Here is a 24,703-nt window from a genome sequence, read left to right as displayed (position 1 = left end):
CACAGAGAGCGCGGCCCCTACAAAAATCAGTTAGGGGTGGGGAGGGAAATATTTCTTTGGGTTGATATGTGAGGACACGGAGGATTCTGTCATTTTTTTGGGGGGAGGGAATGTGTGGGCAGAGGTGCAGGAAAAGCAAGAGATGTGGTTGAAAGCATTTTCAACCACCAAAGGGGGAAAGTTGCGGTCCTTGAAATAAGAGGACATCTTGGATGATCGGGAGTGGAATGCTTCATCTTGGGAACAGACACAGCAGAGGAATTGGGAGCCTGCAGCCCAATGGCGTAAATGTGGACTTTACCAGTTTTAAAATCTCCCCACCCCCAGCCTCATCCCATGACCAACCAACCAACCATCTTATCCCCGCCTCCTTGACCTGATATAACCGGTCCATCTTCTCCTATCTGCCTATCCGCTCCTCTCACCTCACTGACCAATCCCCACCGCCTCTCCAATCTTCTCTGGGGCCTTGGGAACATTCCTGGGCAGGATCCACTTGCATTCCGAACTGACACACTGTGGTGAACTGCCAAGCGACTAGGCTGAAACTTGCCATGCTGCCAAGTGGACCAGCCCAGTATCCACCACGAGCTGCCGAGAGACCAGTGCAGAATCTGCCACCCCACTGAGAGACCATGCTGAGAACGATCATGAGTTGCCAAGATACCAGTCCAGGACCCACCATGAGTGGCTGAGAGCTGCCAAACAATTGAGAAACCCGGCTGGGACCCACCAGGAGCTGCTGAGAGACAAGGCCAGAATCTGCCACAAGCCGCTGAGAGATCTGGCTGGAACCCGCCATGAGCCACTGAGAGACTGGGATGAGACCTGCCTAGATATAAGGCCAAGACGTGCCGGGGTAGATGAGCACTAAGAGGGGCAAAACACCAAAAAGGAGGAAAGAGATTAAAGTAGTTTGGACTCTACTCTCTATAGTTTAGAAGAATGAAGAGTGATTTCACACAGGATTCTTAAGGGGCTTGACAGATTAAATGCTGAAAGGATGTTTCCCCTCATGAGAGACTCTTAGAACCAGAGGACATAGTGTCAGATAATGTATGACAGAAGTGAGGAAGAATTCCTTTTCACACAGGGTTGGGTTAGTCTTCAGAACCCCTTGCCACTGAGAGCTGTGGGGCCAAAGTCATTTTGTATATTTAACACGAAGATCGAGAGAATCTTGATTAGTCAGGAATCAAGGGATGGGGAAAATGCAGGAAACTGGGTGTGAGGAATTTCAGATGAACCATGATCCTAGTGAATGGTGGAGCAGAATCATGGACTGAACGGCCTACTTTCACTCCTAATTTTTTATGGTCTTATTGTGGACCTATGGAACTTCAAGTTTCATTATGTGTTAATCAGATGAAAGGATTTTTTTCTCACTACAGTTAGATATTCTGTTGTTGGTGATGTTCATTGCTTGACAATTTAAATCTTACCTGCCATTTATCAGCCCAAATCAGGAATTTGTCCAGGTCTTGTTGCATTTGGACACGGACAGTTTTAAAAATTCTTTTGTGGAAGGAGGCTGGCCAGCATACATTGCCTGTCCTCGTTGTCCAAGAGACATTGGTAGTGAGCTGCCTTCTTGAACTGCTGCAGTCCATGTACTGTAGGTAAACTTACAATGCCATTAAGGAAGGCATTATAGAATTTTAATCCAGTGACAGTGAAGGAATGGTGATATTTTTCCAAGTCAAGATCGCGAGTGACTTACAGGAAAACTTTGTAGGTGATGATGTTCCCATATATCTGCTGCCCTTGTCCTTCTTGATATAAGTGATCATGTATTTGGAAGATGTTGTCTAAGGATCTTTGAATTTCTGCACTACGTCTTGGTGATAGCACATACTTTTGCTGCTGAGCATCGGTGGTTGAGGGAGTGGATGCTTCTGAATGTGGTGCCAACCAGGCTTTGTCCTGAATAGTGTCAAGCTTCTTGAGTGTTGTTGGAGTTGCACTCATCCAGGAAGTAGGGAGTATACCATCACACTTTTGACTTGATGGTAAGGCTATTGAATGTCAAAGGGCTGTGGTTAGATTGTGCCATATTAGTAGTGGTCATAGTCTGGCAATTGTGTGGTATGAATGTTTTGTGCCACTTGTAACCCCAAGCCTGGAAAGTTTCAATACCTTGTTGTATTTGCATATGGACTGCTTCAATATCTGAGGAGTTGCAAAGAGTCATGATTATTGTCAACTCATCGATGAACATCCCTACTTCTGACCATATGATGGAGGGAAGGCCATTGATGAAGCAGCTGAAGCTGCTCATGTCTCAGATGCTACTTGGAGGAACTCTTGCAGAGAAGTACTGGAGTTGAGATGACTGACCTTCAACAGACACAGTCATCTTCCTATGTGCCAGGTATGACTCCAACTTGTAGAGACTTTGCCTCTGATTCCTATTGATTCCAGTTTTGCTGGGGCTACTTGTTCTCACATGGTCAAATGCTGCCTTGATTTCGAGGGCAGTATCTCTCATCTCATCTCTGGACTTCAGCACTTTTGTCCATGTTTGAACCAAAACAGGAATGAGGTTAGGAGCTGAGTGGCTCTGGCAGAACCCAGTCTAATTGTTAATGAGCAGATTGTCGCTAATCAGGTGTTGTTTTATAGTGCTGTTGATGGCACCTTCTGTTATAATTTATTGATGATCAAGTGTAGACTGATGGTTTGGTAATTGGCCATATTGGCTTTGTGTGTAAAGAATATACCTGGGTAGTTTTCCACATTGTTGAGTAGATTCCAACATTATGTTTATTGTCAATCATTAGCAACCTGATGGAAGAGGCTATCATCTTTGCTCTCAAACAGCACTTTGACCGCCAGTAGAAGATTACTGACTAGCAGTTTGTTTCCAGAATCATAGAGTCACTGCAGTGCGGAAGCAGGCCATTCAGCTCACTGAGTCCACACTTAACCTCTGAAGAGTATTCTACCCAGACCCAGCACACCCCTCCCCTATCCCTGTAACCCTGCATATATCATAGCTAATCTACCTAACCTACACATCCCTGCTTTGCCAGTTACCTGAAATACTGTTATTTTGTGTATTCTCATTTCTGGCTTCAGTATTTTTACCCCAATTGGATTATCTGCAGGTGACATTCATATCCAGGATGAGCAACCTATACTGAAAAAAAAATATCAAACAGAAGGTACAAATCTGAGTTTAATTACCTAGCATAAGTGTTAAATCTGGCTCAAACTCATTTTTAATTCATGGTTTCATAAGCTGGCATGCTTAGACTATAAGATGATAAACATAGAAACCAGAGTAGTCATTCAGCTCTTCGAGCTTAGTCCGTCATTCAATAGGATCATGGCTGATCCAACATTCCACACATCCATTTTCCTCCCCTTTCCCAATAGCCATTTTTTCCTTTACTGATTTTTAATCTATCTATCTCAGCCCTCAGTATACACAAGAATTCTGCTCCTCAGCTCTCTGTAGCATGGAGTACCAAAGACAGTCAACCCTGTGAAAGAAGTTCCTCCTCATCTCAATCTGAAATCTGCATACATCAATTCTGAGACTATGCCGTCTCCTAGACTCTCCCATGAGAAGAAACATTCTGCCAGTATTTACCATGTTGCGCCCCTTAAGTATCCTCTGTTTTTCAGTGAGATTGCCTTTCTTGCTTCTAAATTACAATGAGTAGAGTCCCAATCTGTTTAGCCTTTGCTGAGAAGACAATCCCTCCATACTGGGATCATCCCAAAGAACTTTCACTGAACTGCGAACAATGAAATGATATATTTCTTTCAATAACGGATGAAAACGGGACTGAAAAACTTTGGGATTCTTTGTGTAAATATATCTGGATGCTACTATAAAGGTAAATATGATATTATATATATATATATATATATATATATATATATATATGTCTATGCATTCAAGAAATAATGTAGTATTTGTTCACCTATGGCTTTTTCTGCTGTCATTTATTTGGGTGGTAGGTTAATGAACCCAGCAATTCAAATGTGAGGTTGCACTAAGCCAAGACTAAAGGCATCTTCAAGAAGTAAGAGGGAACAAAAATTGAAGGAAGAATCAATGCAGGACATTTGCGACATGACATCCAGTCGCCTATAATGGAGTGTTATTTACAGCGGTTAAGGAGTAAATGGTTTGTTTTTAGCGAATTTTGAGAAGATTTGTAGCTCAGGTTGAGGTTCTGGATGTGAGTTTGCTTACTGAGCTGGAAGGTTCGTTCTTAGACATTTCGTCACCATTCTAGGTAACGTCATAAGTGAGCCTCCGACAAAGCTTCGTCGGAGGCTCACTGATGATGTTATCTAGAATGGTGACGAAACGTCTGAAAACAAACCTTCCAGCTCAGCGAGCAAACTCACATCCAGGTTTGTTTTTAGTCAGAGATTCTGATGGTTATTGGGAATTGGAAGAAAAAAAAAGAAAAGAAGGTCAGTGACTCCAGTGTCCTCTAGAAATGAGAAAGTCAGTTGAATAATATGGTTGAAAACTTCAACAAACAATTCAACATCAGAAAGGAGTAATAGGTTGAAAGTGTTAAACAGATACGCTAAAATGATCTCACAACTCTTTGGCTTCTGCATAATTTCAAAGCCTTCATTTATTAGGTCAGGCTTTTTTTCTGTTTTCTGACTGGAACCAGAAAACTTGCATTTCACTCTTTTTTTCAGTGGGAGTGAATTCATATAAGGAAAAATTATGAATAAGATATTGTTTTGTTGAGTATTGATCAACAACACAGTCTCTGAATTATTTTACTAAATTGATACTGTTAATAGACTGATTAGTTTTGACTTCTTTTTCTTTTATCAGGAGATCCTGCTGCTGAAGAGTGGTCTCAATGGAGTGTATGCTCACTCACATGTGGTATGGGATCACAGGTGCGAACAAGATCATGTGTAGCATCCCCCTATGGAACTCTGTGCAGCGGTCCTCTAAGAGAAACACGTGTTTGCAATAATTCAGCTACATGTCCAGGTATCTTTAATACATGGTGCAATTTTGCCTAACAGCACTGATTGCTGTCTTTGAAGCTAATTTAACTGACCAACAAAGTGGTATCCAACAAGAATAGATATTGTTTGAAACTGCTGTTGGAAATAATAGCAAAAGAATGCATAATATGTTGAAATAGCATTCCTCTATTAATTTATCACAGATTAATATTTAAGATTAATTTGAACTTGCCTCACTTGAAGTAAATGTGCATTACTGCCATAGATAAATTAGTAAACTCAGAATTGTCATATATACAAATGGGGAAGAAATATATACATAAATTTCAATTCTAGCAGTGCTCATGCTAACTGTTCTCTGGATAGGCAGCATAATACGCTTAATGCCTGTGTCCTGAGGCTTTTCTTCAATTACATGACAGACAAATGCTGCACAGACTGTGCAGTTTGAAGCCAGTGGAGCTGTCTGTATCTGGGGAATCAAGGTCTCGCACCACCAGAAGTAGTGCCATGCAACCAAGTGTCTCTTCATTAAATATTCTTTCTTGTCACTACAAAGAGTTTCTTTGAATCTATAGTCACTGTTTACAACAAAGGAGAGCTATGTCAATCAATAAGCATGGTTATTTTAATGTAGTGTTCTGATTCCAGCTGATTGTACTACTGAACAAATATTAAAATGAATCTTGACTTGAAATATCAAACATTTAATATGCAGTTGGTTGTTGTGAATAAAAACCAAAAAAACTGCAGATGCTGTAAATCAGGAACAAATGCAAAGGTTGCTGAAAAAGCTGAGCACATCTGGCAGCATCTGTGCAGAAAAAAATCAAAGTTAATGTTTTGGGTCTGGTGACCCTTCCTCAATGCGTTGACTCTGACTTTTTCTTCACAGAGGCTGCCAGCCTTGCTGAGCATTCCCAACAACTTCTCATTTTGTTTGTGGTTATTGTGATGCTTGATCATTGAAATGCATTTGCACCATGCTGCAGATGTTCTTTAATAATCAAACTTTGGCCCAGATATTCTGATAGCCAGAGAGTCATTTCTGCATCACAGACTGGAGTTGTTTGCCAGGACCCTTCCGAATATCAGATGTAGCAGACTTTGTTGGAATTGCCCATACAGTCGAAAATGTCGTGGACGATTTCTCTGCAACTGGAACCCTTTGATACATGATTGTAATAAAGAATTCAGAGGGTTCAACTTCAGTTCACACTTACCCTGGAAGTTAGATAATTAAAAACTTAGTCTAACTCCTGGGAAACTATTAAGCTGACGCCCTCAACTTACCAAACACACCTCAACTATACCTGCCCTGACTCAATATATTGGTGGGACTCATGACTGTCTCATGTCCCCCACCTCAACCTGACATAATTATCCTTTTCCTGAGATCGTAAGTATCACTCCTGTGCGACCTCATGCCAGATTATGACATAAAATAGAAATAAAATTAGAATGATTTTCACACAAAAAGCAAAATAAAGTTGCCTTTTGTTACCCAATTCTATCTGTTACAGACTGTCAAATCCAGAGGAATTATCTTCCCATTTCAGCCATTTAAAGATTCTAATTAAGTGACTCCTTCCAATTTCTTTTCCATGGACTGTGATGTCGTTTTTATGACTCCTTTCCCAATGTGTGGTCATGAGCCTCTCACAATTCTGAGACCTAACCTTTCTCAGTTCTGATGCTTAACAGCTTTTACACAAGCTTTCCTGCCTTAGGAACTTCGCAGACTAGAAAAAAAGCTGCTGAGGTGACTGGTTCCTTTGTACTGACCTGTATTCTCATTCGTCTGAATTCAGTTTTTAAAAAGTATATATATCATTCTGCTCTGAAATCAAAACAAAATTACTGGTTTGTTCTATTCGCTTTGTCTGTCGTAAATTCACCATTATAAACATCTACCCTACTAACACTACAGGGTTCGTCAGGTGCTTTCCTAACAATGAAGCATTCTGGTCACTGTTCCAAACTGTCTTTCTGATTTTTTAAGATCAAATTTCACAGAACTGACCAAAATTCTTCTGCCTTTATTTCAAAATTCAACTAAAAATATAGATATATAATACAAATTCCATCTAAGTGGTGCTTTGAAAAAACCCAGACTTTCTAGCAGTACAGTTCTTCTCCACCATTTACATGCTGTTCTGTCTTGGTTAAATGTCGACAGCTTGTTGCATAAAACTACTTACAGACATGATACTGACATTAAAAAGTTGGCTTAAAAGCAATGCAGCCAACTTCCTTCATGAAACATAAGAACATCAGAAATAAGAGTTGGAATATGGCATTTGAATGCTTAAACCATCCAACAATATCAAGGCTGATCATCTACATAAGTAAAATCACAAATTATGGTCGATAATAAATCACAAAAGATACAGAAAAGATTTTTTTAAATTGATGATATTTTCATTTTCTCAGCATGATATCTTACACATAGTAAAGGCCATCACCAGGGTTGAATGTAATAAGACAGAAGAAAATGTAAGTTAGAATGTCAAAACAAGAATTTTACTTTAACTATGATCATACTTTGGGCTCTTTCTGGGGTAGGTGGGACCTCTACAAGCGGGATGGTCTTCACCTGAACCAGAGGCGTACCAATATCCTGGCGGGGGGGAATTCGCTAAGGCTATTCGGGTGGGTTTAAACTAATTCAGCAGGGGAGTGGGAACCAAAATTGCAGTTCGAGTATAGAAAAGGTTGAGAGTACGGAGGTCTGAAATAAAGTTTCAGGGACGCAAGATGGCACCGGCAAGCAAGAAGTTGGTTTGAAGTGTGTCTACTTCAACGCCAGGAGCATCCGAAATAAGGTGGGTGAACTAGCAGCATGGGTTGCTACCTGGGACTTCAATGTTGTGGCCATTTCGGAGACATGGATAGAGCAGGGACAGGAATGGTTGTTGCAGGTTCCAGGATTTAGGTGTTTCAGTAAGAACAGAGAAGATGGTAAAAGAGGGGGAGGTGTGGCATTGTGGGTCAAGGACTGTATTACAGTTGCAGAAAGGATGTTTGAGGACTCGTCAACTGAGGTAGAATGGGCTGAGGTTAGAAACAGGAAGGGAGAGGTCACCCTGTTGGCAGTTTTCTATAGGCCTCCGAATAGTCCCAGATATGTAGAGGAAAGGATAGCAAAGATGATTCTCGATAGGAGTGAGAGAGACAGGATAGTTGTCATGAGGGACTTCAACTTTCCAAATATTGACCGGGAGCACTATAGTTTGAGTACTATAGATGGGTCAGTTTTTGTCCAGTGTGTGCAGGAGGGCTTCCTGACACAGTATGTAGACAGGCCAACAAGGGGCGAAGCCACATTAGATTTGGTACTGGGTACTGAGCCCGGCCAGGTGTTAGATTTGGAAGTAGGTGAGCACTTTGGTGATAGCGATCACAATTCTGTTATGTTTACTTGAGTGATGGAAAGGGATAGGTGTATACCACCGGGCAAGAGTTATAGCTTGGGGGAAAGGCAATTACGATGAGCTTAGGCAAGATTGAGGGAGCATAGGATGGGGAAGGAAACTGCAGGGGATGGGCACATTAGAAATGTGGAGCTTATTCAAGGAAAAGCTCCTGTGTGTCTGAGATAAGTATGTACCTGTCAGGCAGGGAGGAAGCTGTTGAGCGTGGGAGCCGTGGTTTACGAAGGAAGTGGAATCTCTGGTCAAGAGGAAGAAGAAGGCTTATGTTAGGATGAGATGTGAAGGGTCAGTTAGGGCGCTTGAGGGTTACAAGTTAGCCAGGAAAGAGAGAGCCCAGAAGAGCCAGGAGGAGACATGAGAAGTTGTTGGCAGATAGGATCAGGGTAAACCCTAAGGCTTTCTATAGGTATATAAGGAATAAAAGAATAACGAGAGTAAGATAAGGGCCAATCAAGGATAGTAGTGGTAAGTTGTGTATGGAGTCAGATGAGATAGGGGAAGCACTAAAAAAATATTTTTTGACAGTATTCACTCTAGAAAATGACAATGTTGTCGAGGAGAATACTGAGATACAGGCTACTAGACTAGGTGGGATTGAGGTTCACAAGGAAGAGGTATTAGAAATCCTACAGAGTGTGAAAATTGATAAGTACCTTGGGCTGGATGGGATTTATCTGAGGATCCTCTGGGAAGCCAGGGAGGAGATTGCCGAGCCTTTGGCATTGATCTTTAACTCATCATTGTCTACAGGAATAGTGCCAGAAGACTGGAGGATAGCAAATGTGGTTCCCCTCTTCAAGAAGGGGAGTAGCGACAACCCTGGTAATTATAGACCAGTGAGCCTTACTTCAGTTGTTGGTAAAGTGTTGGAAAAGGTTATAAGAGATAGGATTTCCTCACAAACCTTATTGAGTTCTTTGAGAAGGTGACCAAACAGGTAGATGAGAGTAAACTGGTTGATGTGGTATATATGGCTTTCAGCAAGGCTTTTGATAAGTTTCCCCACAGTAGGCTATTGTACAAAATGCGGAGTAATGGGTTTGTGGGAGATATAGCAGTTGGATCAGAAATTGGCTTGCTGAAAGAAGACAGAGGGTGATGGTTGATGGGAAATGCTCATCCTGGAGTCCAGTTACTAGTGGTGTACTGCAAGGTTCGGTGTTGAGTCCACTGCTGTTCGTCATTTTTATAAACGACCTGGATAAGGGCGTAGCAGGATGGGTTAGTAAATTTGCAGACGACACTAAGGTCGATGGAGTTGTGGATAGTGACGAAGGATGTTGTGGGTTACAGAGAGACATAGATAAGCTTCGGAGCTGGGCTGAGAGGTGGCAAATGGAGTTTAATGTGGACAAGCGTGAGGTGATGCACTTTGGTAGGAGTAACCGAAATGTAAAGTACTGGTCTAATGGTAAGATTCTTGGTAGTGTAGATGAGCAGAGAGATCTCGGTGTCCATGTACACAGATCCTTGAAAGTTGCCACTTAGGTTGACAGGGCTATTAAGAAGGCATATAGTGTTTTAGCTTTTATTAATAGAGGGATCAAGTTCCGGAACCAAGAGGTTATGCTGCAGCTGTACAAAACTCTGGTGCAGCTGCACTTGGAGTATTGTGTACAGTTCTGGTCACCACATTATCAGAAGGATGTGGAAGCTTTGGAAAGGGTGCAGAGGAGATTTACTAGGATGTTGCCTGGTGTGGAGGGAAGGTCTTAAGAGGAAAGGTTGAGGGACTTGAGGCTGTTTTCATTAGAGAGAAGAAGGTTGAGAGGTGACTTAATTGAGACATATAAGATAATCAGAGGGTTAGATAGGGTGGATAGGGAGAGCCTTTTTCCTAGGATGGTGACGGCGAGCACGAGGGGGCATAGTTTTAAATTGAGGGGTGAAAGATATAGGACAGATGTAGTTTCTTTACTCAGAGAGCAGTAAGGGTATGGAATGCTTTGCCTGCAATGGTAGTAGATTCGCCAACTTTAAGTACATTAAAGTCGTCATTGGACAAGCTTATGGACGTACATGGAATAGTGTAGGTTAGATGGGCTTCAGATTGGTATGGCAGGTCGGTACAACACTGAGGGCTGAACGGCCTGTACTGTGCTGTAATGTTTTATGTTCTATGTTCTGTACTTAGATCAGTGTACCTGAATGTGGTATAATACAAAAGCAGATTGTGAATGCTGAAATTCTAAATAAAACCTAAGAGTGCTGGAAATATTCACCAGGGCAGGCAACATCTGTGGCTGGAGAGAAGCATCACCTGAACTTTCCAAGGTAGAATGCTCAGGACATAGAACAGTACAGCACGTTACAGGCCCTTCGGCCCACGATGTTATGCCAACTATTATCCTACAAAGATTAAAATACCCTGCATACGATACATTATACTATCATCCATGTCCCTATCCAAGAGTTGCTTATATGCCTCTAATGAATCTGACTCCACTACCACTGCCAGCAGCGCATTCCACAGGCCCACCACTCTCTGTGTGAAGAACCTTCCTCCAGTCACCTGAAAATTATGCCCCCTCATAATAATCATTTCCACCCTGGGAAAAAGTCTCTGGGCATTTACTCTATCTATGCCTCTCATCATCTTGTACACCTCTAACAAATTACCTCTCATCCTTCTTTGCTCCAATGAGAAAAGCCCTAGCTCCCTCAACTTTTTCTCATAAGACCTGCCCTCTAGACCAGGCAGCATCCTGGTAAATCTCCACTGCACCTTCTCTAAAACTTCCACATCCTTCCTATAATGAGGTGACCAGACTGAACAAAATATTCCATGAGTGGTCCAACCAGGATTTTATAGAGCTGTAGTATAACCTCACGGCTCTACCTCTGCTGATGAAAGCCAACATGTCATATGCCTTCTTTACAACTCTGTCATCTGGGGTAGCAGCTTTGAGGGATCTATGGACATGAGCCCCAAGATCCATCTGTTCCTCCACACTGCTAAGAATCCTGCCATTGGCCCTGTATTCTGCATTCAAATTTGATCTCCCAAAATGAATCACTTCCCACTTTTCTGGATTGAATTCCATCTGCCACTTCTTTGCCCAGCTCTGCATCTTGGCAATGTCCTTTTGCAACCTACAAAAGCCCTCCACGCTATCCACAGCTCCTCCAACCTTCGTGTCATCAGCAAACTTACTAACCCACTCTTCCACGTCCTCATCCAAGTTATTTATAATGATCACAAAGAGAAGAGGTTCCAGAACAGATCCTTGCAGAGCACCACTGGTCACCGAGCTCCGGGCTGAATACTTTCCATCTACTACCACCGTCTGTCTTCTATTGGGCAGCCAGTTTCGTATCCAGGCAGCCAAATTTCCCTGAATCCCATGCCTCCTTACTTTCTGAATAAGCCTACTATGGGGAACTTAGCAAATGCCTTGTTAAAATCCATGTACACCACACCCACTACTCTGTCTTCATCAATGCATTTTGTCACCTCCTAAAGAATTCAGTAAGGCTTGTGAGGCATGACCTGCCCCTCACAAAGCCATGCTGACTATTTCTAATCAAACTGTGTTTTTCCAAATAAACATAAATACTAGCTGTCAGAATCCTCTCCAGTAAATTTGCCCACCACAGAAGTAAGCCTGGCCAGTCTGTAATCCTCAGGATTATTCCCATTTCCTTTCTTGAACAAGGGAATGACATTTACTTCCCTCCAATCATCTGGTACTACTCCAGTGGACAGTGAGGATGCGGAGATCATCGGCAAAGGGGCAGTGATCTCTTCCCTAGTTTCCCATAGTAACGTTGCGTACATCCTGTCTGGCCCAGGGGAATTATCTATCCTCTTGTTCTTCAAAATTTCTAGCACATCATCCTTCCTTACATCACCCTGTTCGAGCATATCTCCCGTTTAATGCTGTGCTCACAACGTCAAGGTCCTTCTCACTGGTGAATACTGAAGCAAGGTATTGATTAAGGACCTCCCTTATCTCTTTTGACTCCACACACAAGTTTTCTCCACTATCCCTGATTGATCCTACCCTCACTCTGGCCGTCCTCTTGTTCTTCACATAAGCATAGAATGCCTTGGGGTTTTCCTTGATCCTACCCGCCAAGCTTTTTCATATCTCCTTCTGACTCTTTTAAGTCCATCTTCAGTTCCTTCCCGGCTACCTTGTAGCCTTCTAGATCCCTGTCCGATCCTTGCTTCCTCAACCTTAAGTATGCTTCCTGACGAGAGGTTCCACATGTCTTGTCATCCAATGTTCCTTCACCTTACCATCCCTTCCTTGCTCAGTGGGATAAACCTATCCAGTATTCGTAGCTACTGCTCCTTTCTGAAGAAGGGTCTAAGCCCAAAATGTCAGCCTTCCTGCTCCTCTGATGCTGCCTAAACCTCCACATTTCTGCCGTGCATTTCCCTGAGAGCATCTGTTTCCAATTTATGCTGTGCAGTTCTTGCCTAATAGCATTGCAATTCCTCCTCCTCCAATTAAATACTTTCCCATACTGTCTGCTCCTATCCTGCCTGAATTTTACGCCCTGACACCCTTAGATCTTACACCCTGACCTTGGGCGGGATGGTGGCTCAGTGGTTAGCACTGCTGCCTCACAGCACCAGGGACCCAGGTTCAGTTCCACTCATTCGTGACTGTCTGTGTGGAGTTTGCACATTCTCCCTGTGTCTGTGTGGGTTTCCTCCCACAGTCCAAAGATGTGCAGGTTAGGTGGATTGGCTAAGCTAAATTACCTGTAGTGTTCAGGGGTCTGTAGATTAGGCGGGTTATAAGGGGATGGGGCTGGTTGCGATGCTCCTAGGGTTGGTGTGGACTTGTTGGGCCGAAGGCCTGTTTCCGCACTCTAGGGATTTTATGATTCTATGATCCCTTTCCATGACTATAGTAAAGGTTGCGGAGTTGTGATCACCATCACTGAAATACTCTCCCACTCCTGGACTGGTTCATTGCCAAGCATCAAATCCAATATGGCCTTCTCTGTAGTCGGTCTACGTACATATTGAGTCAGAAATCCTTCCTGGACACACCTGACAAAATCTGCTTCATCCAAACTAATTGCACTTTGGATGTTCCAGTCTATATTAGGGAAGTTGAAGTCACCCATGACAACAACCCTATTACTTCTACACCTTTCCAAAATCTCAGTGTCTCTGTTGCTATTTGGGGGGTCTATAGAAAATTCTCAATAAAGTGACTGCTCCTTTCCAGTTTCTGACTTCCACCCATACTGACTCAGTAGACAAACCGTCCTCAACCACCTCCCTTTCTGCAGCTGGGATACCATCCCGACTAGCAATGCCATACCCCATCTCTTTTACCTCCCTCACTATTTGTTTGGAAGCATCTAAACTCTGAAACATCCAACAACCATTCCTGCCCTTGTGTTTTCCAAGTCTCCGTAATGGCCACAACATTGTAGATCTAAGTATTGACCCATGCTGTAAATTCACCACCCTTGTTCCTGACACTTCTTGCATTGAAATAGACACACTTCAACCCATTGCACTGACTGCAACTTTGTCCTATCAACTCTTTATCCATCCTTACAGACTCTCTGTATGCTGTATCTGCTTGTACACCGGCTGCCCCATCCTCTGATCCATAGCTCCAGTTCCCATCCCCCTGCCACACTGGCTTAAACCCTCCTGAAGAGCTCTCACAAACCTCCTGTCCAGGAAACCGTCCTTTCTGTACAGGTCCCATCTTCCCCAGAAGGTATTCCAGTGATCCACATATCTGAAGCCCTCCCTCCTACACCGGCTGTGTCGCCATTAGTTTAGCTGCACTTGCTCTCTATTCCAGGCCTTGCTAGCCCCTGGCACCAGTAGTAATCCTGAGATTACTATTCTGCCTGCTCTAGCTTTTAGCATCAATCCTAACTATCATTATTCACTATTCAGGTCCTTATCCCTTTTAAATGATGTCCCTCAACTGACAAACTGTGCTTGATCTTGACTCACGAATAAAATTCCTTCTGCTAGAAGTTCAAATGGAAAATACGGGAACATCTTAGATCAAGGCATTTTTTTAGCTATGTCATTGGTACTAATGTGTACCATGACTTCTGGCTGCTCACCGTCCCCCTTAAGAATCCTGTAGACTTGATTCTAGACATGCCAGACACTGGCACCCGAGAGGCAACATACCCTCTGGAAGTCTGACTCAGAACCACACAACTTTCTGTCTGTTCCCCTAACCATTGAATCTCCTATTACAATCACTCTCCTATTCTGCCCCCTTCCCTTCTGATCCACAGAGCCTGCCTCAGTGATGGAGACCTGGCTGTTATGACTTTCCCCTGGTAGGTTTTACCCCGCGACCCCCTAACAGTATCCAAAGCGGTATTCTTATTATTGAATGGAACGGCCACAGGGGATCCCTGCACTGTCTGCAAGGTCAGCCAACAGACTTTAATATTCTGGAATTAAATCTGAAGGAAACGTGGGTGAAAGAGAGAATAGGTGGAGGTGTGTTAAGGCCAACTTGCTCCATTATTATCCATAACACTTTTTGACACTGCTATCAGAGCTCCCTCATTGTGTCATATTTCACCTCCAAGTTCAGTATACTGTCATCTTCAACACTTATGCTTTGACCCTTGACTTCACTGGAACTATTAAGGAAAAGTTCAGTTCCAACCTTGATTAAATTCTCATTGCCATCCCAAATGAAGAAAAGATCATTCATTTGTAGGGCTATTATGCCAGGGATCACTGTGACTGTTATGTTTGGAGTAGAACTTTTATGAATGAAAAGATGGGAAAACCAATGCAAATGATGTCCCTCAACTGACAAACTGTGCTTGATCTCGACTCACGAATAAAATTCCTTCTGCTAGAAGTTCAAATGGAAAATACGGGAGCATCTTAAATCAAGGCATTACCATCCCTAGATTTAAGTGATTGTTTCATGAAAGATCGAAGTGATGTTTGTATCACTTGATAAATTATTGATCTTGCAAGGAATTAAGGGCTACGGGGAGAATGTGGGTAAGTGGAGTTGAAATGCCCATCAGCCATGATTAAATGGCGGAGTGGACTCAATGGGCCAAATGGCCTTACTTCCACTCCTGTGCCTTATGGTCTTATTTTCTGTTGATGATGAGCATCGATGTAGCAAAAAGACATTGCAAAAATCAAAGTTCCAAGAGGAAAATGATCAGTGTCTCAGCCGTAAAGCATCCTGATCTTAGAGAGGAATTCACATTGTAATCTGGCAAATTTTCACATGTTCAACTCAACTTCAGAAGCGTGGGATAGAATGAAGTCGGGCATTCTAAACTTACATATGCAGACCATTGCGCGCTACAAAAACAATGCTGAAATATATGATTTCCTGGAACACAAACAGATCATCTTTATTGCCTAACCGAACAACCCAAAGTCGCAAATGAAGAGGGTAGCATTCAAACAGCTTAATGCTCAGACACAAAGACAAATTCTGAAGATAAAGGACAAGTAATCAGAAAAGAAAGTTCTAGGCATCTAAAAATGTGCTGATCAAAATAACACGCACATTTTTATTAAAATCTACTAGCACCAGCTATAGACAACGGTAAAATTGGCAAAACCTTCTGGTCACAGGATGATAGTATCAGAGATAATGGGAACTGCAGATGCTGGAGAATTCCAAGATAACAAAATGTGAGGCTGGATGAACACAACAGGCCAAGCAGCATCTCATGTGCTCCTGAGATGCTGCTTGGCCTGCTGTGTTCATCCAGCCTCACATTTTGTTATCTTGGTCACAGGATGATGTCTGCTTCTTGAGGATGATAATGCCATCAGTCACAACAGAAATTGTATACTTTCAACAGCTCTTCAACTGTAAATCCATGAGTGGCAGCTCACTACTCTAGGCATTTTCTCAGTTCTCTATGGTAGAGTCTGTGGTATATGGATAGGAGAGCTGCAACAAGCTAGCAAACAAAGGAATAAAAAGCAACAGCATGGTGGCCCAGTGGTTAGCATTGCTGTTTCACAGCACCAGGGACCCGGGTTCATTTCCTGCTTCGGTTGACTGTGTGGAGTTTGTACATTCTCCCTGTGCTTATGTGGGCTTTCTGCTTCAGCCCAGAGATGTGCACGTAAGGTGGATTGGCCATGCTAAATTATCCAGAGATGTGTAGGTTAGGTGGATTAACCACTACGTTAGGGTTACAGGAAGAAGGTAGGGGTTGAGCTGATTGGAATGTTCTTCAGAGAGTCAGTGTGGACTTGATGGGCTGTTTCCACACTGTTGGGACAATATGTAAAAAAGTAACTATATGGAATATCAGTTGAGCGCTAGGATCTCAAATGATGGATTTAGGAGGAAAACTAACCTGCTCCCCTCCACACCTTCAGCAATGCACCAATTGTTGCTATCTTTGAGAAGGGAGGTAAATCATTCTATGGAACTCTTGTTCATAGCAGAGAAAATAAATCCTTCCATGTGTTCCCCTGAATGGCCTACTATTTATGACAAATGAAATGGTTCAAGTGACTGCGAGCTATACATCTTCATTAAGAATCTCTGATGTGATTTATTTTTGCCTGACAAATCCAAAAAAAAAGTTGGGAACACCAGAAATTTGCTCTGAAGTAGAGGAATATCAGTCTAGAACTGTTAATTCTATTTGTTTCTTGTAAACTTGCTGAATTACTCCAACATTTCTGTTTTTACTTTAGATTTTTAGCATCCATCTTATTTTAATTTTATCAGGACCCCTTTGTTTCATTGATCTTCCCAAAGCATCAAGGATAATTAAACACTAAAACACAAATTGCTTGTGAACCTCAGCAGGCCCGGTATCTTCTTGGGAGAGAGCAGAGTTTTGAGTCCAGTGACTCTTCACCAGAAGTGATAGAAGCTAGAAGAAAGTGGCACTTACATTGAAGTCAAAATTGGGAATGGTGGTATTTGGAGAAAAGAAGAGGTGAACGCACAGGTGAAGACAAAGCCCCTTGAGAAAGAGATATTAAAAAGGGTAGGCAGATGAGGAAATTATTGACAGCAGGCCAGGACAGAAGAGAAGCTGAATAAATGTTAATGAAAGCTGAGATGAGGAGAAAATAGTTGAGCTGTGCTGAAAGCAACCTGTGCTATGACAGGATCAGGGTGAATGGGGTACGGGGCAACAATGGAGGATATAAAAAAATGAGTTACAGATTAAGGCTCTAAACTTATTGAATTTGATGTTGAGTTCCAGAGGCTGTAGGGTCCCTAAGCTAAAATTGAGATGCTGTTCTTCAAGCTTGCATTGTGGCTGGCGTGAACACTACAGTGGGTGCAACAGAAATGTTGGCATGGGAACATAGTGGTGTGTTGAAGTGGTAGGCAACTAGAAGCTCAGTTTTATTTTTATTTACAGATAGAGCTTTGACATTCTGCAAAGTAGTCACCCACCCTCTCCAATGTGGACAAAGCCATGCTGTGAATAGTAAACACAGTCAACTGGATTAAATGAAATACGGGTAAATCACAGCTTCACTTTAAAGAGATCGTAAAAACTGCCGATGCTGGGGTTAGAGATAACACAGTGTGGAGCTAAGCAGCATCAGAGGAGTAGGAAAGTTGACATTTCGGGTCAGGACCCTTCTTCAGAAATTGGCATGGGAACACAGTTGTGTGTTGAAGTGGCAGACAACTGCAATCTCAGTTTTTTAGTAGACTGGATTAAATGAAATGCAGGGAAATCACAGGTAAATCTGAAGAAGGGTCCCAACCCAAAACATCAACTTTCCTGCTCCTCTGATGCTGCTCCTAGAAAAGTGAGGAAGGAGGTGTATGGGCAGGTATTATACTTTCTGCAGTTGCATAGGTTGGTGCCGTGGGGTATGAAGAACTATTGTGAATGGAAAGGGAGTGGATTCAAGTGTCACAGAGGGAATGGTCCTTGCGGAATCCTGACAAGGGAGAAGAATATATTCAAATGGAAATGGCATGGCATTCTGCTGGAGATGGCAGAAATGTCTGCTTACAATCCTTTAGATGCTGAGGTTGGTGGAGTGAGGACCGTGGAGACTTTATCATCGTTGTGGGAGGGAAGAGAAGGGATGGGGCAAAAGTACGGGAGGTGTTTTGGATGAGGATAAGGGCCTATCAGCCACAGTAGCAGGCGATCCTCGGTTGAGGAAAAAGGTGGACATTTCTGACAACACACTATAACGGGTACCATCATCAGAACAAATGTAATGCAGATGAAGAAACTGGAAGAATGGGCTGGAGTTCTTATAGGAAGCAGGATGTAAGGACATATAGACCAGGAAACTGTGGGAATCAGTGTGTTAGTAATGGATATCAGTTGCTGCCTCTCCCCATGGAAGGGAAGAGAGGAGTTAGAAATGGACTAGATGAAGGTTAGAAAATGAGAAGCAAATCGATATTTTTTTCCAATTTTGAACAAGAGAAAGAAGCAGCACCAATTATGCCATAGACGTACTGAAAAAAGATTTGTGGGGAGGACCCCGAGTGGGACTGGAACAACGAATGTTGCACATACCCCACAAAGAGAGAGCCATAACTGGGGTCCAAGCAGGTACCCATTGCTACACCTTTCATCTGAAGAAAGTGGGGTGAATTAAAGGAGAAGTTCAATGTGAGGACAACCTCAGCCAGGTGGAGGAAAGTGGTGATGGATGTAGGCGATTCAGGGCTTTTTTCCCGGAAAAAGACAGAGAGCCCTAAGACCATCTTGATGAGGGATGGATGTGGAAAGGGATGGCGTGCAGCTGGTGATGGCTGGTGCCTGTGAACTGGAAGTTTTGAAACTGATACAAGTGTCAGAAGTATTACAAGTGGGGAAGGACTGGACAAGGGAAGAGAAGTTGAGTTGGGGTAGGAATTATTAAGTTCTGTGAGGCAGGAGCAGGCTGAATCAGTTGGTCTGCCAGGACAGTCCTGTTTGTGGATTTTGGGAAGAAGGTAGAAAAGGGGGACATGGGAGGAAGAATCCAAGAGCAGGTGCTCAGCCTCCGCAATGTACAGGTCAGTACACCAGACCACAATAGCACCAACCTTGTCAGCAGGTTGGGACTGAATCTGAGATTATAGAATGTAGTCAGTTCAGACAGAGACAGGTTAAATCGGGGATGGGAGGGGGTTGAAGAGAAACTAAAACAGCCATTGTAATGTCAACTTTTGTCAATGAATAACTTGAGTACAGGGAAAAGGCCAGAGGGAAGGGTTCAAGTGAAGAGACAGTGTTAGAGATGGGTGAAGGCATCTGGGACAGGGAGAGGGTTCCTTTCCAAAGTAATGGGCACAGAACCAAAGAAGAGTTCAATGTCATGTCATGAGTTATTGATGTGAGGGTGAGAGGGATAAAACTAAGAACTTTGCTCTGTGTAGAATGTTCAGCATTAAATTGTGGAATGTCAGAGGGGATACTGAATACTTGACAAGAGGTGGGGTTAGAAGAAAGGATGGGGTCAGAGGGAAGAAGAAGGGCAGAAGATTCCGGTGGGGTGTGGGTACCTTGGTGTTGTTGGAGCTTGCATTCCTCAATGCTCAAAAGCAAGAGAAAAGTTTTCTTGTTGGAATGCTGAACGAGCTGGAGAATGAAGTGTAACTCGGTGGGGCAGGACAGGTCTGACTCAGCGTGAGATGGTACTAATGGAGAGAAAGTTCGAGACTGTGCATGTGGCGGTAGCACTGAGTGTGGATCTTGTGATGCGGCGAAAACAGTTGTCTGAGGAAGATTGTATGCAATGGAGACATCTGTGATCCGGGGAAAGTTGAAACAAAAAGGGTGAAACTTCAGTCAAATCCACATGAAGTGATTTTGAGCTGGAGGTTGTCACTAAGGAATGACATGTAGCTGTCAAAGTGAGTTGACAAAGACTTTGTCAAATACAAGGGGAGGAAATTAATGTAATGGTGGTGAACAAAAAGAAAGGCTAGAATGAAAATCCTGTAGGGGAGAAGAGAAGTCGCAGTAAATTCAACATGAAAATAAAACAAAGAACTGCAGATGTTAGAAACATGAAACAAAAATAAATTGCTGGCAAAATTCAGGAGGTGTGGCATCATCTGTAGGGAGAAAGAGTTCACATTTCAAGACCGGTGACTCTTCATCAGAACTGATAGCAGCTAGGAAAATGTGGCATTTATTCTGAAGATGACGCTTGTGGGGTATGGGGGAGAGAAAAGGTGAGTGACTAGGTGGAGACAGACCCCAGAGAGAGAGGAATGAAAGGGATAGACAAAAAGGGGAGGATTATTGATAGTAGGGCAGGACAGAGGAGAAGCTGAATGATTGGTAATGAAAGCCGAGAGTAAGACAGAATGCGTAGGTTGTACAGAAACCAATCCATGTCATTTGACAGTTGGACTGAGAGGTGATGAGATTGGCTTGGTTGTACTCTAAAACTCAAATTGCTTCCATGCTAAAATAAACTGATCATCAAAGATGTACAAGAGCTATAGTTTGCAAATGATTGCCGTGTCATTGCTCAATTTCTAACAGATTTCTAAGCCACTCTTGATTTCTTCAATTTTTCATGCATCAAGACTGTGCCTGTACTTAAATTATACCGGAACAAGCTCACGTCAACCCATACCTGGTTTGTTAAATATTCCACCTCCCACACATGTTGAAAAGGACTCCCTGGAATTTGTGGTGCACCTGCCATACCTCTACAGGCACTTCTCTCTAAAGCTACAATTGAAGAAGAGATCAAACATAGGATCTGTGTCACCTCAACTTTCTACTAACTATGGAAATGAATGTTTTAAAGAAAAGACCTTTGCAAGTCAACAGAATGGTAGTAAATACCAAGTAGTTGTTGTCAGTCACCATTCTCTTGTACAGCAGTGAGACCTGGACTGCAGACCAGAGACACTTAACAGCACAAGAGAAATTCAACCAGCAATGTCTCCGCTGCATCTGCTGAACCCAGTGAGACAAAACGTTGAACAACCACTATTGAGGTTATTGAAGTCAGCTTCAGAAGCGTTCAAACAAAACCCCTGAAAAATCAACTACAGTGGACTGGACACTGACTAGACGGCTTGAAAGATTCTGTCCAGCAGTCCTGTTTTCTCAACTCTTAAATGGTCTGTATTCCAGGGCAGAATACAGAAACTGCTTCAAAGACACTTGATCTGAAACATTGACATTAATATCTTGGGGGGGGCTTTCTGCCATTATTCAAAGTGTCCACATCTTTCCATCAAGAAGCTTCAGGCATTGCCCCCATATACCTTAATATCAAGACAGACTGTAGCAGAGAAGAAAGGGAAGAAAATCCTTCACTCTGGACTCACTTCCTAATGTGTTATCCTTCTCCATGTGCCTAATGATCTTTGGGTTTAGATTTGGCTTATTCAGTCACATTAAGACCCAAGATGGAAATGTACAACCTTGAGTGGATACCATCCTCAAATCAAGAGACAACTGATATTGTCACTGCTGCCATGCTATGACATCAGTCTGTAGGAATTAGTCACACAGAGGCAAGCCTCTGTTGGTAAGTGAGTTCAGAGTTTCCTTTTCTGCTCTGACTGGTTAGAATTCATTATGCTTTTATCCTCGGGCTACTGCCAAAATCTGGGACCTATGCAGTCATTGAAATAGTATTGTTTTCAGAAGGTGCAGTTAGTTCCTTAATGATCAGCCTCATTTGACTTCATGCAGTTGGCCCAGCTAGCAGTCAGTGCGTAGAAACTCTCACTGAGAAAACCTTGAGAAGGCACAAATGCATAAACACAGCAAGAACACACAAAGAAACTGGCACAACTCCTTTTGCACAACTCTTCAGACCTTATTTCCTCCAAACATACCTGTAAGTCCCTCAGAAAGTTCACTGCTACATTTCGGCTTAGTTATCTCATGTTAGAAATATCATTAACTGAAATATTAGTCTGGGTTTTCATTGTGGTTTCAGAAAATATGTTTAGGACATTCAGGGACTTGAAAACTCAAGCTTGTCACCTGCCCATAACTGCCATATTTTTATCTCCTGGGCAGGTAGATCCGATTTTTCTAAACCTTGCATGTTGAGGTTGGCTGTCTAACAGACTTGTCTTGCTTTGCTGGGATATTTGCCCATTTGTCCAGCATAGTTTGTTCCCAACTCTCACCAACCCCACCACGATCACCAAGCCCCAGCCATGCCCCCGCTTATTTAATATAATTTATTACCCATACCTTTTAAGAATATCTTACACTATTAACCAAACTGGCAACAACCCACTTCTAAGATGTTCTATTAATTTAAAATTCTGGGTGATTGTTTTGATTAGTCAGACAACCTAAAACACAGGGAAGTGGTCTCAGGGAATGCACTGATCATTTAGAACTCTGAGAAGAAATTTCTTCGCTTGTTGCATTGGGTGTCTTTGGAGGGTTGTGATGCTTCATTGTTGAAAATATTCAAGACACTGATAGACAGATTGTTAATATCTCATGGAATAAAGGGGATATGGAGAGCAGTCAGCAAAGTAGAGATGAACCTACGATCATACATAATCATTTTGAATAGCAGGACAGTGTCAATTGGCCATATGGTTTCTTTCTGCTCCTATTTCATCTTTTATTAAATCTTGAGTTCATAATAGCTTTCCTTTTCCTTTTGAAAAAGATACTGTAATGCATTACAACACTTAGACAATTCTGCTCAAAGTAATGTTCAGTTTACTTTTATAGAAACAGAACCCTATGACCAATAATTTTTAGAAGTACTCCTCAATTATTATGCAACATTGCTAATGACTTTTGCAGCCCTCAGATGATTTAATATTTACCTGTCAAAATGTTTACAAGCCCTCAGCAGGTTTTCTATGAAGTTCATTTTCTGTCAAACAAAATGTGTTTATGAATCCTTCCAAAACATACTCAATATGATAATACAGAGGCACCAGAAGAACACCTGTTTGGCGGGCAGTTGATCATGAACAGACATCAAAAGAGGTGCTTGCAAGTCTGCAACCCAATCTTCCTGATTCTGGTAAGTTGGTATGGGCTACTTTTCCAGTGAAAAATGCAGAATTGCAGTCCCACAATATTTGTTTTTTTTCAACTCTGACCCATTTCCAACTTCTTTGGGATCCAAAAATCCTGACTATTAAATCTGTTTCTCTCTTCATCAATGCCACTAAACATTTCTAGAATTTTCTATTTTCATTTAACATAATATAATTCTTGTTTTCCATATTTTAGTATGTGTCTGTATACTCTGTGACATGTGATTCCTGACACCTGTTCACTGTTAAAGACCACTTCAGAAAAAAAGCTCACTAGGCTAGTAATTAGAATGTAAATGAACTATACCTTATTTGAAATTGGATTCTGCACTGTACTACTGGCCTGTAGTTTAGAAAATGGCACATGCAACTGCACAATGCAATGGTGGGGATGAAATGATATTTTTAACCTATCCAACGCAATACCCACTCAAATTTTTCTAAGCGGAGTCGGGTTCTCTGTTGTATAAATGGTAAGTTTCACAATCTGATTTATTCATGTTTAGTATTACTTAAATTTATCCTGCTTAAAATCAATGTCATTAAACAACAAAATATCTTCTCAACTGTTGAGTTTTCATTTCAAACAGTGATGAAAATGTTAATCTTTGCAATTGTTTGTGTGAGACTAGTATGTACAAATATTAGTGACATTTCCTATCAGCAACCTACACAATATTCTCAGTTTATGTGTATAAAGAAATCACGGAATCGGAAGAATGGGGAAAAAAAAGATATTTTAGCTAAGGTTCTGGACAATACGTGTGTGTTTGATCTTGGACACTTCATTAAAGTGTACAGGCGAAAAAATAAACTTTTTCAGTTATTTCTATCTCCCTCTTTTGAAGCTTGATATTTTTGGAAGAGGAGTAACGTAGCGTAGCAATTTACAATCCACAAACAAGATCATTGAGCTCATGATATTGAAACATGAACTTCCAGCAAAAGTGTTTTTGAATATTTTTCATAATAAAACTAGAAAGGCAATTATGTAAAAAAAAATGCACCAATAGTTTGATTTTTTTTCCCCAAGCAAATGCACAAAAACAGAAGTTGCTGGAAAAGTTCAACAGGTCAGGCAGCATCTGAGAAGAAAAATCAGAGTTAACATTTCAAGTCAGGTGATTGTTCTTTTGTTCCTGATTTACAGCATCTGCAGTTCTTTCAGTTTTTAATAATTACTGCATTGGTATAAATGTTCATAAAAGTTCATTAATGGAGTGCTCAATTTGTCTGGGTGTTATCTTAAAACAATCAAAAAAAAAGCAATTTTTGAAAAAATAAAGGTTCTGAGTAACGTTTTTTTTTTCAGTTTGTCATCTTTGCACACATTAACCAGCGACCTGTAGTGAAGAAATTATATACTGTGAATTACAACCTGCC

At 41.9% G+C, this 24,703-nt stretch overlaps 1 protein-coding gene across 13 annotated transcripts in view; it reads left to right on the top strand.

The window, feature by feature from the left end:
- LOC125465044 (adhesion G protein-coupled receptor B2) overlaps nucleotides 1–24,703 on the top strand; it is a 687,705-nt gene that overhangs the window by 187,770 nt on the left and 475,232 nt on the right. For 12 of the 13 annotated variants that reach the window (XR_007250162.2, XM_059654252.1, XM_048558109.2 and 9 more), the window contains one exon: nucleotides 4,817–4,981. Coding sequence is in view for 12 of the 13 variants with exons in the window: in XM_059654252.1 (XP_059510235.1) it covers nucleotides 4,817–4,981 (165 nt within the window). In the remaining variant the exon portion in view is untranslated. Of the gene's footprint in view, nucleotides 1–3,797; nucleotides 3,846–4,816; nucleotides 4,982–24,703 lie in introns of those variants that run through there. The other variant, XM_048558112.2, reaches the window with a different exon arrangement.

The sequence above is a fragment of the Stegostoma tigrinum genome, chromosome 24, assembly GCF_030684315.1.
Source record: "Stegostoma tigrinum isolate sSteTig4 chromosome 24, sSteTig4.hap1, whole genome shotgun sequence".
Lineage (NCBI taxonomy): Eukaryota > Metazoa > Chordata > Chondrichthyes > Orectolobiformes > Stegostomatidae > Stegostoma > Stegostoma tigrinum.
Note: the sequence above shows the minus strand (reverse complement) of the source record. Positions and strands in the feature narration are given on the sequence as shown.